Source organism: Falco rusticolus, chromosome 3 (assembly GCF_015220075.1).
Source record: "Falco rusticolus isolate bFalRus1 chromosome 3, bFalRus1.pri, whole genome shotgun sequence".
Classification (NCBI taxonomy): domain Eukaryota; kingdom Metazoa; phylum Chordata; class Aves; order Falconiformes; family Falconidae; genus Falco; species Falco rusticolus.
Genome location: NC_051189.1, coordinates 39,245,434 through 39,260,678, shown reverse-complemented (window position 1 = coordinate 39,260,678; position 15,245 = coordinate 39,245,434). Strand labels below are relative to the sequence as shown.

Sequence of the window (15,245 nt, the reverse complement as noted above, 5' to 3'; positions counted from 1 at the left end):
ACAAGAGGTGAGGATTCTCCTTCCTCTTAAAAGGAAAATATATAGATTGCTGTTGGTACTACAGGTTGCTATATACTGTTTGAGAAATAAGGTGGTGAAAACCAACTGGTTTGTTATTTTCTGATGCGATTGATGGTTTTCTAATGTATCACTGTTGGCAACAATATATACGCTCTTATAATAAGATTTATTTGCTACTCTGATGAACATTAATAAAACTTGGAAAGCCTGGTGACCTATTAGAGGATCAATTAATACAGGGTTTTTTTTTTTTCCTGCAAGCATCTGAAATGCTTTTATATTAGGATTTTTCAGGATAGGACATCTATTTTATATTAATCCTTCAGCATTCAGGATGGTAACTGTAGGTGAAGAAAATAAAAATAATCATTTATCAGTCTGCTAAAAGAAGTGATTTGATGAGTCATTACAAAAGTGCAAATAACTATATTCACAAAATTTTAGAAAGATAGGGTTTATTATTATGACTTCATTATGGAGATGTGTGTGTGAGAACCATAATTAATGTCATTAGTACATCCTCTGTCTTATTCTTATTTGTCTGAAGGTTATACTGATAACAGGGAAAAAAAAGGCTTTTAACTGCTAGGCTGCTGGCTTGAATTCAGGCCAAAAGGATGGAGTGCTGTGCAATGCCATGTGCAGAATGTGCTGATGAACTCAGTGGAGCAGAGATAAGGTTATGGTTTTAGTAATGCTTGGCAGCCCTGTCTGCCATCTTGGCAGACTGAACTGGGACTGAATAGGGCTGGAAATTAAGTGATAAGGATTACAGCCATAGAGAATTTGATGGATAAAAGGAAAGGTGCATAAAGAGGCACGGGGCTCTGAGATATCACTTCTGCTTAACTGAGATATGAACTGAATCAAATCAAATCAAATTGAATTGAATCAAACAGAATATTTCAGTCGGAAAGGACATATAATGATCATGTAGTCCAACTGCCTGACCACTTCAGGGCTGAGCAAAAGTTAAACCATGTTATTAAGGGCATTGTCCAAATGCCTTTTAAACACCGACAGGCTTGGGGCATCGACCACCTCCCTAGGAAGCCTGTTCCAGTGTTTGAACACCCTCTTGGTAAAGAAAAGCTTCCTGGTGGTAGTTTAGGAGCTTATCACCCCAGATATCTGCAGCACTCTTCTGCTGGATACAGTGCCCCAGCACTAGAACATGGAACAGTCTAGCTGCTTCATGGTTGGGTCAACGTGCAGCAAGGTATGTAAGATTTCTGGCCCCCAGACAGTAAAAGGGCACCTGACTTGATTGCCAAATTGGAGGTGGGATTTCCCTAGAAAGAAATGCCTTACTCCTAGTGATGCATACATATGTTATTTAATAATTCCTTAATTCAAAATGACATATGTAGGCCCTGTTGCCCTGTTTTGGCTGCATCTAAAGTTGGTTATGCCAGCTGGAATAATGGCTCTCCTTAACTGTACTTAAGAATGCTTTAGAGAATAAAATCACACATGTGCTAAAGTTTAAAAATAAAGCATGTCACAAAAGAGAATGAAGAACTGAAATGGAAGGGATTGTTGACACTATCTGGTGAGATGTAAAAGAAATCTAAGTCTGGATGCCTGCTTTAACTTTTAGCCTCTGATAGCACCTGCATTTTGATGCGGTATGATCAACATTTTAAATGCCAGTAAGCAGCTTCCCTAGCAAGGGGCAAATAACGCCACCCCCCACCACCACCCCACCCACCACCCCCGCCCCAAACCTGCCTGGATTAATTTTTAAATTCCATTTGGCTGCTCTACAATACTTTCTTTTTTCCCCTGGACTTAATACCACCAGCATGGAAGAACCACGGCTGCCTAGGAAAGCAAACTACAATGAAACCATGCACAAGAGCGCATGTTTTGCGTGATCTGAAAATACTCTAAAATACAGTGTTTACTGTTTGGAATGCTTTATAATCTTTCTTAATTCACTCTTAGTCCCAGCTCCTCATTTCCTCCTCCTCCAGCCATGAAAATACCTTCCGTTTGCTGAAATTTTCTCCAGCTTACACTTCTAGGGCTTCTCACTCTGTTGTTAGCATTGCTGCTTCCTTAAGCAGTACTCCTAGTATCCTTTCTCCTACTGCACTGAAGGCAACACTGAAACTAGCATGTGCCAACAGTTACTTACTAGATACATGAACGTCATGGAGAGTGATGTCTACATGTATTTATTTTATGAACTGTTGTGATTTGATCTGGCAGCCTGCTGTCCTTCAAACCATGTACTACTGACATGACCTAAAAATATAACACAAAGATAGCAAGCACATAATGTGATACTATACTATTGCCACAACCTGACAATGCCACATCATCATTCAGCAATGTAAAAGTTAGAATACACAAATACTCTACCTTTAAAAGGTAGCATCACTGAATACAAGCAGGCTTTAATGCAGCCTTAAATGCAACCTTCCCTTCTGGCTAAGTAAAGATAAGCACCTACAATAAGAAATCAGTGGTAGGAATTGCTTATTACGTGTCTCGTGCAGAAGAACTCCAAAACCAAACATACATATTCTTAGAATACCTATCTACCATGTTTAAAATATCTGTCAGTGCTTTATTTTCCTGGTTTTGACATCAATGAAAATGATCGGGCCTTCTCAAAACCATTAAATTCTTCCTGTCATGGACTAGACAAAGATCAAGAGTGCCAATTTACTTATTTACTAGCTACACATAGAGACACGCATACACTTTGCCAAACCCAAGGCTAGTTGTTATGTCTCTGTGTCCACTCTGCTGTAATGTTTACACAGCACAAGAGAACTATTAGTGTGGCCTGTGAACTGACTACTGCCAGTGTCTCTGCATTTCACACAGGTACTTGTTTAAAAGTATATGGCACTGTTATCTCACAATGTTTCTTGAAAATATCAAAACATCTGCTCCAGCACACTGACTTGAGTTGCTAGCAACAGCAATGGTAAAAAACAAACAAAATGGACTTCCACCAAACAATTCAAATCATATGCAACACCACAAACTCATGAGTCTAGCAGTAGGATGACAAAACATAGATGTTAATGCAATTCCTATCTGTACAAAACCTAGACTATCTCTTCTTTCCCTTCCTGTCAGTTCCTCCAAATCTGAAATTAATTTCAGTCATCCCACCATTAACATACCTGAATATAAGACATAAACAGTATTGTTGTATTTTGCATTTCTGTATCCTCCAATGAATAATTGAAACATAATTAAGGATAAAAGAATCCCTATAAGTAAGATTTTTCTTCCTCAAAGGTTTCTAAATGCATCATTATAGAATAGAAATACACACACTGAAAGATCTGAAGGCAGGAAAGAATAGACTAATGAATTCAAAAACTGCCTGCAGTCAGCACCAAGTAAGAACAATGTATTTATTCTGACTGTAAATCCAATCTGCTCCATTTCTGTGATTGCTTTAGTAGGTAACTGAAGTAACTGTGAACATTTGCAAAACAGGGCACAATTCATAATTGTATCTACATAGCATATTACAGTGCGTAGGCCTTTATACTTTTGGATTCAGTACCCATCATACAAATATAACGGATTTATCCTACCTGACAGCACTATGAGTGCTGGGCAGCTCTAACACCTCATTTACATGGGACATCAGCTTATGGACACAGAAATTGCTCATGACCAGGAATCTTAATTATAGCTTGCTTTACTTACCCTAACTCTGTTGATGAATACTGACAGATCTTCAAAAATTATTTGACAAGATTATATGGTGTTGCATATGGCTTCTATATTTAGGACAGGCTTAATTTTTCCAGGCTAGATAATATACACACATTGTATTTCATGTGAATGTTCCCAGCTAAATAACACACGTACAATAATCTACCTGAATGCTTCTGAGCCTGCATACTGCTTAATATGAGATAACTGAGAAGGTAAGTTTTTAGCTTTTTCACAGAAAATCTAGAGCCTACATTGCTTCAGCTGAGCTGCACCAGGGCATGAGGAAGACTGAACCTGGTGTCAGTGTATGTTTTACTGCTGTTATCAAGAACGGTACATGAACATCTGATCAAGGGAACATTTTTCTGAAAACTAGAAAAAAATCCACTGGAACATTTAGCAAATGTTAACTGCAGCAGTAGCGTTCTTTAAGCTCCTTTATATCTATCATAAATGATGGGCAGAAGTGAAAGGCTATAACTCTGTTCTCATCAAAACTGAATACTGTCTGAAAAGATGCATTTTTTATATATATAAAGAGACTTTTAATGTCGTATAGTAGCTGCCTTTACTCAGTAGCATCCACACTTCTTTACATTTCTCCCAGTATGTCCATATCTTTTTAATATGACGATGCCCAAAGTAATACACAATATTTCAGATTCAGTGTCACTGAAATCATGCAGAGAAGGGACCATTACCCTTCTTCTCCATGACGTGCTTCTGTATATACAGCCTGGAAGAGTATTAGCTGCTTCTCCTGACATATCACATTTCAAGTGCATGGCTCTCACCCTGCTCCATGGGAGACTGGCAGCTGACCTCAACAGGAGCGGGCTCACATCTCATCTCCAACTGGCTGGCTGTCAGTCCTTAAGGACTTCTTAAGGCACTTTGAGGAGCAAGTCACTATCTTCAGTTTAAATACTAGGTCTGACAGTTCTGTGAACTGGCTTGCATTTGGTGAGTGATCACTGCTGTAAATGGTAGCACCTACTTTCAGCTGTATGTGGAATGTTAACTGAGAACTTAGTTTTTCATAGAATCATAGAATCATTTAGGTTGGAAAAGACCCTCAAGATCATCAAGCCCAACCACTAACCCAGCATTGCCAAGTCCACCACTAAACTATGTCCCTAAGTGCCACATCCAAGGATGGTGACTCAACCACTTCCCTGGGCAGCTTGTTCCAGTGCTTGACAGCCCCTTTAGTGAACAAATCTTTCCTAATCTCCAATATAAACCTCCCCTGGTGCAACTTGAGGCCATGTCCTATCATTCCTTACAGTTTTTCTCTGTTCCAGCTTCTGTTTGCAACATACCACTTCACTATTACCTGCTGATTTAAATAATATGCTGTTCACCTTATTATACAACTATGCACCATGACTACCAGTATCACCCATGGTATTTGGACAATCATTAGCGAAGACTCCAATGAACTGATTACTAATTTCCTTGTAACTTTATCAGGCTTCTCTCTCCCTGCCATTTTGCACTTAATTTATTATTTTTTTTCCCATCAACAACCTCCAGTATTCCTGTTGCAATCAGACAGGAAACATATCTAAACACATTTGAGTCTCCTGAAAACTTTACAGATTAGTAACCCTCGTGTTTTGTCTTTTAGCTAAACAGGAAAATACAATATATTTGATGAATATCAGGATCAAAACTGAAACTAATTTCACAGCCATGCTGTACGTTAAAATACTTATGGCTCAATACTTACTGTTCTCTTAGTATATACTCTTCTTTTGCAAAGCAGTCTTAGGTTTGCCTTTTTATTCCACTTCAGAAGTTTTAACAGTTCCCAGTGAGACTCCATTAATAGACTGTAAAAGTTGTATCAGATACATTGCCTCTTGGGCCAAAAACATGGAGGAAGTAGCAGGATTTTCTTCCTTGCATTTGATTGTCTTTGTAGAATTTGATATCATATATTGAGAACAATTTTAAACAAATGTTCTTTCACAAACCAACCCTCAAGCTCCTGGTCCATCTGTCCATATGTAGGTTAACATATATATTAGAAATCACTGAAATCATAGTAGTTGTTCTGCTGATATGGATCAGTCAGCTTCAGATTAAAAGCAACTTGAAATAACCACAAAATAATATGATTCAGAGATTTTAGGAGGAGAAAAATATAATTCATAGCTGTCAGATGCTTTTTGATACAATGGTATTGCTCTTCAGTAAATTTAATAACCAGGTGAAATTTTTGCTGAAGCTCTTATAACTTTGGCTCTTTTAAAATCCTTATTTGACAAAGAAACAGTGCCTGCACCATTTTTCTCTGAATATCCTTCCACACTTCCACTAAAGAAAAAAGCAGAGCCTAGCATATACGCCCAGGGCTTGGATCCTAGATGTCAGCACTCCTTATGCCTGTGGAATATGTGCCAATAAGGCTCAATACCAGGAAGACATGAAATACATGCATGTCGCCAGACAACTGGAATTACATTTGAATGATTTAGATAGGAAAAGTAACATGGAAATAACTAAACAGTTTTAGACTCCACTGATTCTAGTCACAAATTTAGATATGCATTACAGCCTTTACTTAAACTCTACATATTTCAAAGGGATTCATCATTATATAATAACATTAGATTTCATTTTTTTTAGAAGTTTCCTTTATCCCCCTGTGTTTATAGAAAATACACTTGAAATTATGAACTTGAAAGATGCAAAAGCAGGAATAAAATGAAGAGACCCCGAATTTACTGCTTTTAAAATACATGGTTTTATGAATTTTCTTGGAGGGCAGAGGGTTAATCCAGTATTTTTCAATATTCAGAAACAGTATTCATTAAGCTGTACTGCACTTCCACCAAAATTAATTTATCTAGCAATGGACTCAAGAATCTTAAGAATCTGAAGTGGGCTAACAGAACTGACTTTTGCACTGCAAATAACAGAACTACAGAAATACATCAATTTAATTCTGGTAAAACTAGGGCATGTGATATGCTTAGTCTTCCATCTTATTCTGGCTTCCTTCCCAACATATTCTTGATCTTTTGTATTTTAAAAGAAATCCCAGCCATCATGCCACTTACCATTCTGACCTCACACGGTGTCATTTCTTCCCTTCACCTCCGTGCTCTAAGTTTTCATTTCTAAATTCTAAATTTGCAATATTAATTTGTTGCTTCTCTTCTCCATATCTATCCCATGCTCTTCACGGTTTGTCAATTTTCGCTGACAAAATACCTTCTGCTCTTCATCTGATACTTTTTGAGAAGCCTTTGCTGCTTTCTTAGTCATATCTCAGTATCATTACTCTAGCCTCATTCTTCTTTGACACAGCCGGCCATCCTCCTCTTCCAGAGCAATTCTCCTTTGTTAATGTCTGTGATCCATCCTTTTATTTACCTCATTTTTCCTTAACTTTTTTAACTATACCTTCACAAGGTAATCTCCGATTACTCTGTTCTTGGTCCCTCTGCCTTCTCTTTTCATAAACTTCACCTTGTTTAATCTCACCTTACAAAAAGAGTCAATTACCAATTCCATGCCAGCTGTGTTTCAGTTTCAGGTTTGACTCCTGGTTCAGATTACGATCTATGTGAATAACTGTTACAGGACTAATAGGTAGAAAACTTCATCTCCAAATTCTCCGTGTGAATGTCTGCATCACACTGGACCATACAAGAATACATTACAATACATTACTCAGGGCTATAACCTGAATAACATCTACCTTTTTCAGATCTTTCTCTATACTCTCTCTACGTCTAAGGAAGTCTTAGTTTTGCAGACTTTCTTGGAATAAAATGCCATGTATATTAGCCATCTATTTCTCTGGCCTTGAAAAACTTAGAATGTAGCTGCAAAGATGATTTTCCTCTAATGATCTACCCTTTCCTCTGGAATACATCCCTTGGTCCCCATTTCCTATAAAAACAACAGCAAAAATGCCCACAGCAAGCATTAACTGCTTGTGGTCAAGTAGCAAGGCGCTGTAACCAGCACAGCTGTAAAGATGTGCTAATGTAACCCATATCACGTTAAAAACGTAACACGAGAAATCTAACCTTTTTTTCAGAATAATTTAAGCCTTAAATAATATAATAAAATTCCTTCGAAACAAATCACCATACGCCACTGAAAATTCGCACAGTAAGGGAAGTTCTCACACTACAGACCTTGCTAGCTGAATTTCAACATGGAACAAATATTTATGACGCAGTTATAAATAGGGTTTATAATGGAAATGTTGACACAGTGATAATACTCCCATGTGATAGGCCCTGCTTCATCTTGTCCTTGGCTGATGGACATTGCTACAGACCAATATAGAAATTTACTGGAGTAGGCTGACAGTGGGCAGGTTCCATGTCCTGGAAAGAATGGTTCTTTTTGGGAGCAAATGAATAATTTTAAACAGGAGAAAGGAGGCAATTAAAACTCTGAGGTAGCACTAATCTCTTTCTCTCAGATTATAGCTGTAATTAACACTCTTTTGGTGGCAGCTCAGGTAGTTATAACTAGGGTAGAAGTCAAGAAAATACAAGATAGCAACATAGCTGAGACATCACTGAAGCTAGTCCGGGCTAGTCACCTGACTATCCAGCTAGCTTCGTAGTCAGACCCTGTAGCTTTTACAACCACAGGTTGTATCTAGATGCAAATTAGCTAGCCCAGTACTTAGTGCAGTCCTGTGAAAATTACAGTGATTGTAACAGCTTTATCTCTCTGCAGGAAAGTGGTTCTCTGCTATTAGTTTTAAAAATTAAAGTTTGCTCAAAACTAATTATGCACGTTTTTTTCTTAGCAAATCATTTGAATATGTGACTCAAAAGTATCCTGGAGAGCTTGAGAAAGCATCCTAAAGAATCAAGGCTACTCCTTTGCAACCTCTCATTCCTCTTCCTTCTCCCACGCACGTCTCTCTTGTCTCAGATGCCTGCAGGAAAGCTGCAGAGTGGGTTGAGCCAGAATGCCTGTATGGCAGTGGGGCAGGATGGGTGCAGACTGCCAGCAAGTTGGATGGACCTCACACTGGGCAAGAGGAAAGATGTGGAAGGGTGGGGGATTCTGTACCTAGGGCTTGGTGAGACTTGATAAATTTGGAAGTAGAGTTGTGAAGACTGGTATGACAAGAGTTATAAAAGGGGAGAACAAGAATAAAGCTTGAAACTGATATCTTTTAACACACCTTCTTTCTTTGATTATTAGATACAACAGAAATGCCTTAGGATAGTTCTATAGGCTCTGGCTTCTCCAGAGTTGTGTAGAAAGAGGACAGAAGTAATAAATTGTAGAGAAAAGATGCCATAGCAAGAATCTCAACAACAGTTGTGTGAGGATGATGAAGCCGTATGTTGAATAATTTCAGAAAACGAAGAGGCACTTGTATGACTAAGAATAACTAGTGAGCTTCCGTATGCTTTAAGGCACAAACCGATGGCATGGCTGGTAACTCTAATCAGGCAAAATGCTCATTGTATTTTGCTTTTTAAATAAAAATATCTGGCCTGGTCCACACGCATTTAGCCAGTACATTCCAGTTAATTAGGATCAGGCAGAAATCTCACTTTCCTGTCCATATGGAGCTTGCATTTTGTGAACTGGAGGAGGTAGAGATGGCAGAGAGGAGGAAGATGAGGAGGGTGTGTTTTATTCCTAGGGTACAGGCATGCACCACTGGTCAAAAGAGAATGTAAAGCACAGTTGCTCTTTAAGCCATTAGAGGCCATTAGAAATTGACTTACAAGGTTAAAATATTTATTTCTGAAACTAGTGATGTTCAGCATGTTAATACTGATACTGTAATAGTAACCAAACATTACAGGAAAAAGTACTGGTAAAATCCAACAAATTTTTACTTTTTTCATTAGAAAATCTTTGTTCTCAGCTCATATATTTCACCTAAAGTGATTCTGTCCATCCCTTTAGAGAGCATTAATTGATAAACTGCTCCTTGATTTCTCTCATGCCTTGTTTAGGAGGTCAAAGGCTGGATAAATTGTTCTGGTGAGCCATGCACGTTCATCTGGCAGCTGGCTGGCCTGACAAATAATCTGCCATAAAACAATTCACATCTGAATTTCCAGACCTTAATTGCTCCATGGTAAAGTGCCCAGATTGCTCTTACCCTGCAGCAAAGCAGTTTTACCCCTCTTTCATTTAATCAAATGTTATTCATTCAAACTGAATGAAAGAGCAGTATCCATTTGCTGCAGGATATATAAGCACACAGACAATTATGGCTTAGCTGTCCAGTCTGTGCAAGTTCATACTTTAGCTTACCTCCTCATAGTGTGTTTACAAGACTACATCCTAAAGATGGCCTGTGGAATCTAGAATGAATGGGTAAGTCAAAGCCTCCATTAACCTTGTGCAAGACTAGAACAATATTCCCCCTTTTTACTGGGTGTCAAAAGCCGTTCTTCTCTGTTACACCTTTGATACAGAACTCCCATTTAGTCATTTGCCATTATCTAGGTTTTAACAAGAGACACAAACCAGCAGTTATTGTTTATCTCTAAGCAAAGACAATCTCAAACTGTCCCTGGATGACTCCTTTGAATGAGGATATGACTCAGGTTTCATTTGTTTCCTGTCCTGGTATGCTCTTTTTTGACACATCTACAAGTTTAGTGATGCCCAGAGGAAACAAACAGGTCACAGCTGGGATTTCTCAAAATGTGTTTTATTTGGTGATAAAAGGCCTGTAAACTATGGCTTCTATAAAGACTGCAATTTCTGTTAAATCTACAAAACGTATCGCCTTGTGGGTAGGGCTTTGCAAAGACACATCATCCTCATAGATATTAATCAACTAGCCAAATCTCTGCTAACAGCAAAAGTAGAAGCAGGGTCTTGCCTGAGACTAGTGTGAACAAGCTTAGGGAAAACAGCTCACTGTAATCTTTTAAGTCCTCACACCATGGCAGTGACCTTTTCAACCATAATTGCTTTCTTTCTATGCAAATATTAAGGTAATCAGTTACTTGGAAAGCTAAATCTCAAGATATCTACGGTACCTCAATATTCACGATTCAGACTGACATTATTATTCCTACCTGCTGGATGCTACTTTGCTTCCTACCATTTTGTTCTCCTTTCAATCTCCTTTTAAACTACATTACAAAGCTAGAACCTCTTAGCAGCTTCTGATGAGTATCTTAATGAACATAAAACTGAAATGTGAGAGAAAATAATTGGGAAGTAAGAACTGTCACGGTACAATGAGTGATGAATATCTACTGTAATTACAAATTGTGTGTAATACTAGGCTATACGGCCCAGAAGGTTGCTTTTTAACAATGTGAAATTTAAAAGCTTTATCAAAAGATGTTCAAATATTTAAATGGACTTAAGCTGCAGGTAATGCAGAGATCACTCATTAAGATGGAAAAAAATGCTTAACTTATTTACAGAGAGGTATTTGTATTTCACTTTTTTTTGTCTCTTGAACTTTCAAAAGACTTTGATATATTACATTTATTTGCTGCTGGCAGCATGCTTGCCTACTGTACTAAGCAGTTCAAGCAATGAGAGGAAAATGACACTCTGCCCACAACAATTTATTTTCAAGACAATTTTGCACAATGGAAAGCTTTCTTTTAACTATAGTTTCAGAGACTGAGATACAATACTTATCATTACCTTTTAGTAGCATTAACAGACACATATAAAGATACTGTAAAAATAAAAAGCTCAAGCAACAGAAGAAAACTGAGAAGTTGCTATTAGGAAGCAATAATGGTTATCTTGTTTTCATTCAAACATACCAAAATGCTGTTTTAAAAGCAAATATTTACTGCTGTTTGTGTGAGTGAACGTAAATACTTAAAGATATTTCTCTATTTTATTACCATAAATGAAAAAAACTAATGATAACATCGTCCTGTCACTCAAAGCATGAGACTTGGGAAATACTTAAATAAGCAAATATGCATACAGGTGTGTCTCAGGGTTAAGTGTTACCACTCAGAAAGAATGTATCTGAAAAAGGAATCAAGAACACTGAGGATGGAATGTATTTTTGACATGACAGCATTTGAAAGGATCACAATGATGTATGCATCTGGTGTTTTGCTGCAGCTTATTTGGGATAACTGAAATTTAGTTAACATCTTGCCATCTTAAGCAATGGGAATAGCAATTTTTTTTTAAAAAAAGTGTATAAATATGCTGTATTTGGCGATGTTGGAATTAAAGAGGAAATTTAAAATATAGACTCCAAAAGAAGTATTTATCTTTTGATAGGTAGCTAGCTAACTGATAAGACATTTCCACACAAAGAATACAGTACATATACTTTGAGAAAAGTTTTGTTACATCATTGTAAACATATACAGCTGCATTTGGGGAAGGGATACAAACTCTTTACTTCTGTAATTGGAATAAAAGTTTTAAATGAAAGGAAAGTAAGAATCCCACACCTTGTCTCCCCAGATCTCCGCCAATTTGTCAGCAATGCTACTTTATATCCTGTGGCAGGAAGCAAAAAAAGAAACCTAACAAATTCTTGATCTGGGGGATTTCTTGGTGTTAAATTTCACACCATCAGATGTTTGTGTTTTCTCTCAAGTACTCTAGCCATTTCTTTATTTCAAGGGTTTGGCAGCTTTGAAATACTTTCATTCCAAGTGCTTTAATTCCCTCTTACTTCTATTGTCTATCAAGCTTTCCTTCAAAAGGATCCCTGTTACTAGTAGTGCTTTGCATAGCTAAGTGTATGACTTCTTATCTTATGACTGATGAACTGCTGCTATAAATTGGGAGTAGATGGATGAATAAAGTAATGAAAAAAGAAGACGACTTGGGTATCTCATAGGAGTAATTGGGCCTCTAATACAAGTCTACAGTAGAGTTTGTATTGGGGTAATTTCAAACAGTGAAAGGTACATATTGATACCACTTAAAAGCTAGTAAAGTCTTACTACTGGAAATAGTTCTGTTGAGGTTTGCCTACAGTTCTGGACAGCTATGTTCAAGAAAGATGAATTTACACCATGACGTGTACAAAGAAAGTTTGCAAGACTGATAAGGGGAATGGAGATTCTAACCTGCATGAGGTGACCAGCCCTTGACTTATGCATTAATTAAATAAAAAAGAGCAACCTAACCACACAGGTTGCTCTCTACAACCAAATACTTGGAATAAAGAAAAAACAAGTATTCTTTAACCTAGCTGACAGTAATGATTTAGTAACAAGTTATATACAGTGGTCATTTATACTAAAAATTGAAAGAAGTAGATGGATTGTTAGAAAATGTTGAAGAATGTTCCTGTTCTTTGATTTTGTGGGTCATATTAGCCTGCATCCATCATATGGGTACATTTAAGAATAAAGGGGTTTGTGTCTGAAACAAGTATGTGCAGAAGATGACAATAAGTGAAAATGAATCTCAGAGTGATAACGTATATTAGCATACAAGTGCAGGCAAATCCTTGAAAAGTAACAAGATATGACAACTCATTTGACAGGTGAAAGAAAGGACCAGCTTACGAAAATACATTAAATTGGCAAATAGGGTCCCATTTTATCTATCTAATCTTAAGCTAAAGAGCAGTACACAAAAGTATTAACTTCATGGAAAGATACCAGAAAAACAAAGCAAAACCCTCTATGCTTCTTTCTACAACTTTCCAAACCACATGACAGGTGAAAATGGGTTGCAATGTTGATACAGGTGACACAGACTTAATAATGTGATATATTGAGTATGGGACTAACATTCCACAGAACACCACAGGCATAACAAAGGAAGATTCCCTCACAGGTTATGTATATGTATGCATAATGGTAAAGCATTCTCTAGGATTCAGGCCTTAGCTAACCAAGACTGTCAAAAATTCCCTTGGACAGTAAAGAAAGCTAAGGATCTTTCCCCTAAAAAACACATTATAGAGATAACCCAAATTTCTGTTAACTTATGTTCTCTGAAATCTCTTTGACACTGTCCCAAAGAAGGTATTGCGGCAAAGTTGTATGCTTGATACTGACTTTTCAACACTCAACTGTTTTTATACAAAGCAATAGTCATCAAATGATTAAAAAATGAAAACAAAGCCTCCTTGGGCAATGTACACTCTTCATGACTTACAGATGATTATTGTTTCTGTATAAAGGACAACATTCAAAATGAAATCAACTTTTTCCCTTCACACAAAACCTTTTCACTGCAATTAAAGAAACCTAGCCACAAAAAAAACCAGTTCACAAGTACCTGGTTGGTAGAAATTTGGTGAAAGTTCTCTGGCAACTGCTCTTGCAATATCACATTCCTGGCGAGCAGCCTGAGCAGCCTGATCTGCAGCATCAGCTTTAGCTCTTGCATGTGCAGTTCTGTACGGAGTAGAAAACAGTTTATATGTGGAGGAGTATTTTACAAGTTGCATCAATAATGTAAGAGCAAAGGACTAATCTCCTCAACTACCAAACACTGTCTGTATGGGGCACTCTTATGCCCACTTGCTGTGAGTAACTACAAATCAAAGTATTTCAGAATCAATGCATTATTCCCCTCAGTTCCTCTGTCCTGCCCATAGTTGTATTACATTTACTTGTAGGTATACAATTTACAGCCCAAGATTATAATTATAATTTGTAAACAGAAAAAAATAGTATCTGACCAAACCCTGGGATTATTATTTTAATACATGTTACCAGAATGTATACAAAAGTGTACAGAAAGTCAGACTGGGCCACCACACTGTCTCCTAAACAGGGGTCTGCAAAACCAAGATACATAATGTTCACGGGGACTGTGGAATGTTACTACCTTTAAAACATTTCAAAGTTAATGCTCAGTGTTGGGTGCCATGTAAAATTTTTTGGAGGGCAAAACTGAGGTATGTTGGCCCAAAAAAATGAGAAATGTCTTCCACAATCAGACCACGTTGGAAAGGAATGGGATAGAAAATGTGTGTGATGCTTCAAAAGGCACTTGTATAAATGGGGACTTTACAGATCAAGTTACAAATTCCTGTAACTCACTGAATTTCAATCTAAAACAATCTGAAAAGGCAACTTTTCTGAAGTCAAGACAACAGTTTGGAAGTTTGTAAAGCAATTTGCCCTCTGCTTCCACTTTTTCCTTTGCTGTTTCTTAAAAAGCCTCAACAGCAGCTTGTGCAAGTGCCTCTGATTCCAGACTGTGCAAACTGATAGTTGTGTTACTGCAGGATTGCACCACTGTTTGTCCCATCTTCCCTCCCCACTTCATTTTTAAAACAGTCATCTATTTAAAAATTCCTGATGGCAGTGATCTCTCTGTGCCTTTACAGCATTAGCACATCGCCCAGAGCTATGAAATGGCTCATTAGAATGGACAGGAAGCTAAACATGGCAAAGTTTATTGAGCCTCTAGAGATATTAATAAAATTTCTAAACCAGAAATATTAAATCTTATGATATCAGGAATTTTCTCATAACATTCTAGTAGAAAACTGATACTTAAGTAAGGGAAAAATTAGTTGAGGACAATGGCAGCAGCAACTTTTATCCCATGTGCCTGGTGATACCAACAACAATCAAATAAATGAAAACTTTCAACAACTT

The 15,245-nt window shown here is 37.4% G+C and overlaps 1 protein-coding gene across 4 annotated transcripts in view; it reads right to left on the bottom strand.

Annotated features, from left to right (window-relative positions):
- Nucleotides 1–15,245, bottom strand: part of JPH1 (junctophilin 1) — an 84,226-nt gene that overhangs the window by 16,400 nt on the left and 52,581 nt on the right. For all 4 annotated transcript variants that reach the window (XM_037380979.1, XM_037380980.1, XM_037380981.1 and 1 more), the window contains exon 3: nt 13,912–14,030. In XM_037380979.1, the coding sequence (XP_037236876.1) occupies nt 13,912–14,030 (119 nt within the window). The remainder of the gene's footprint in view (nt 1–13,911; nt 14,031–15,245) is intronic.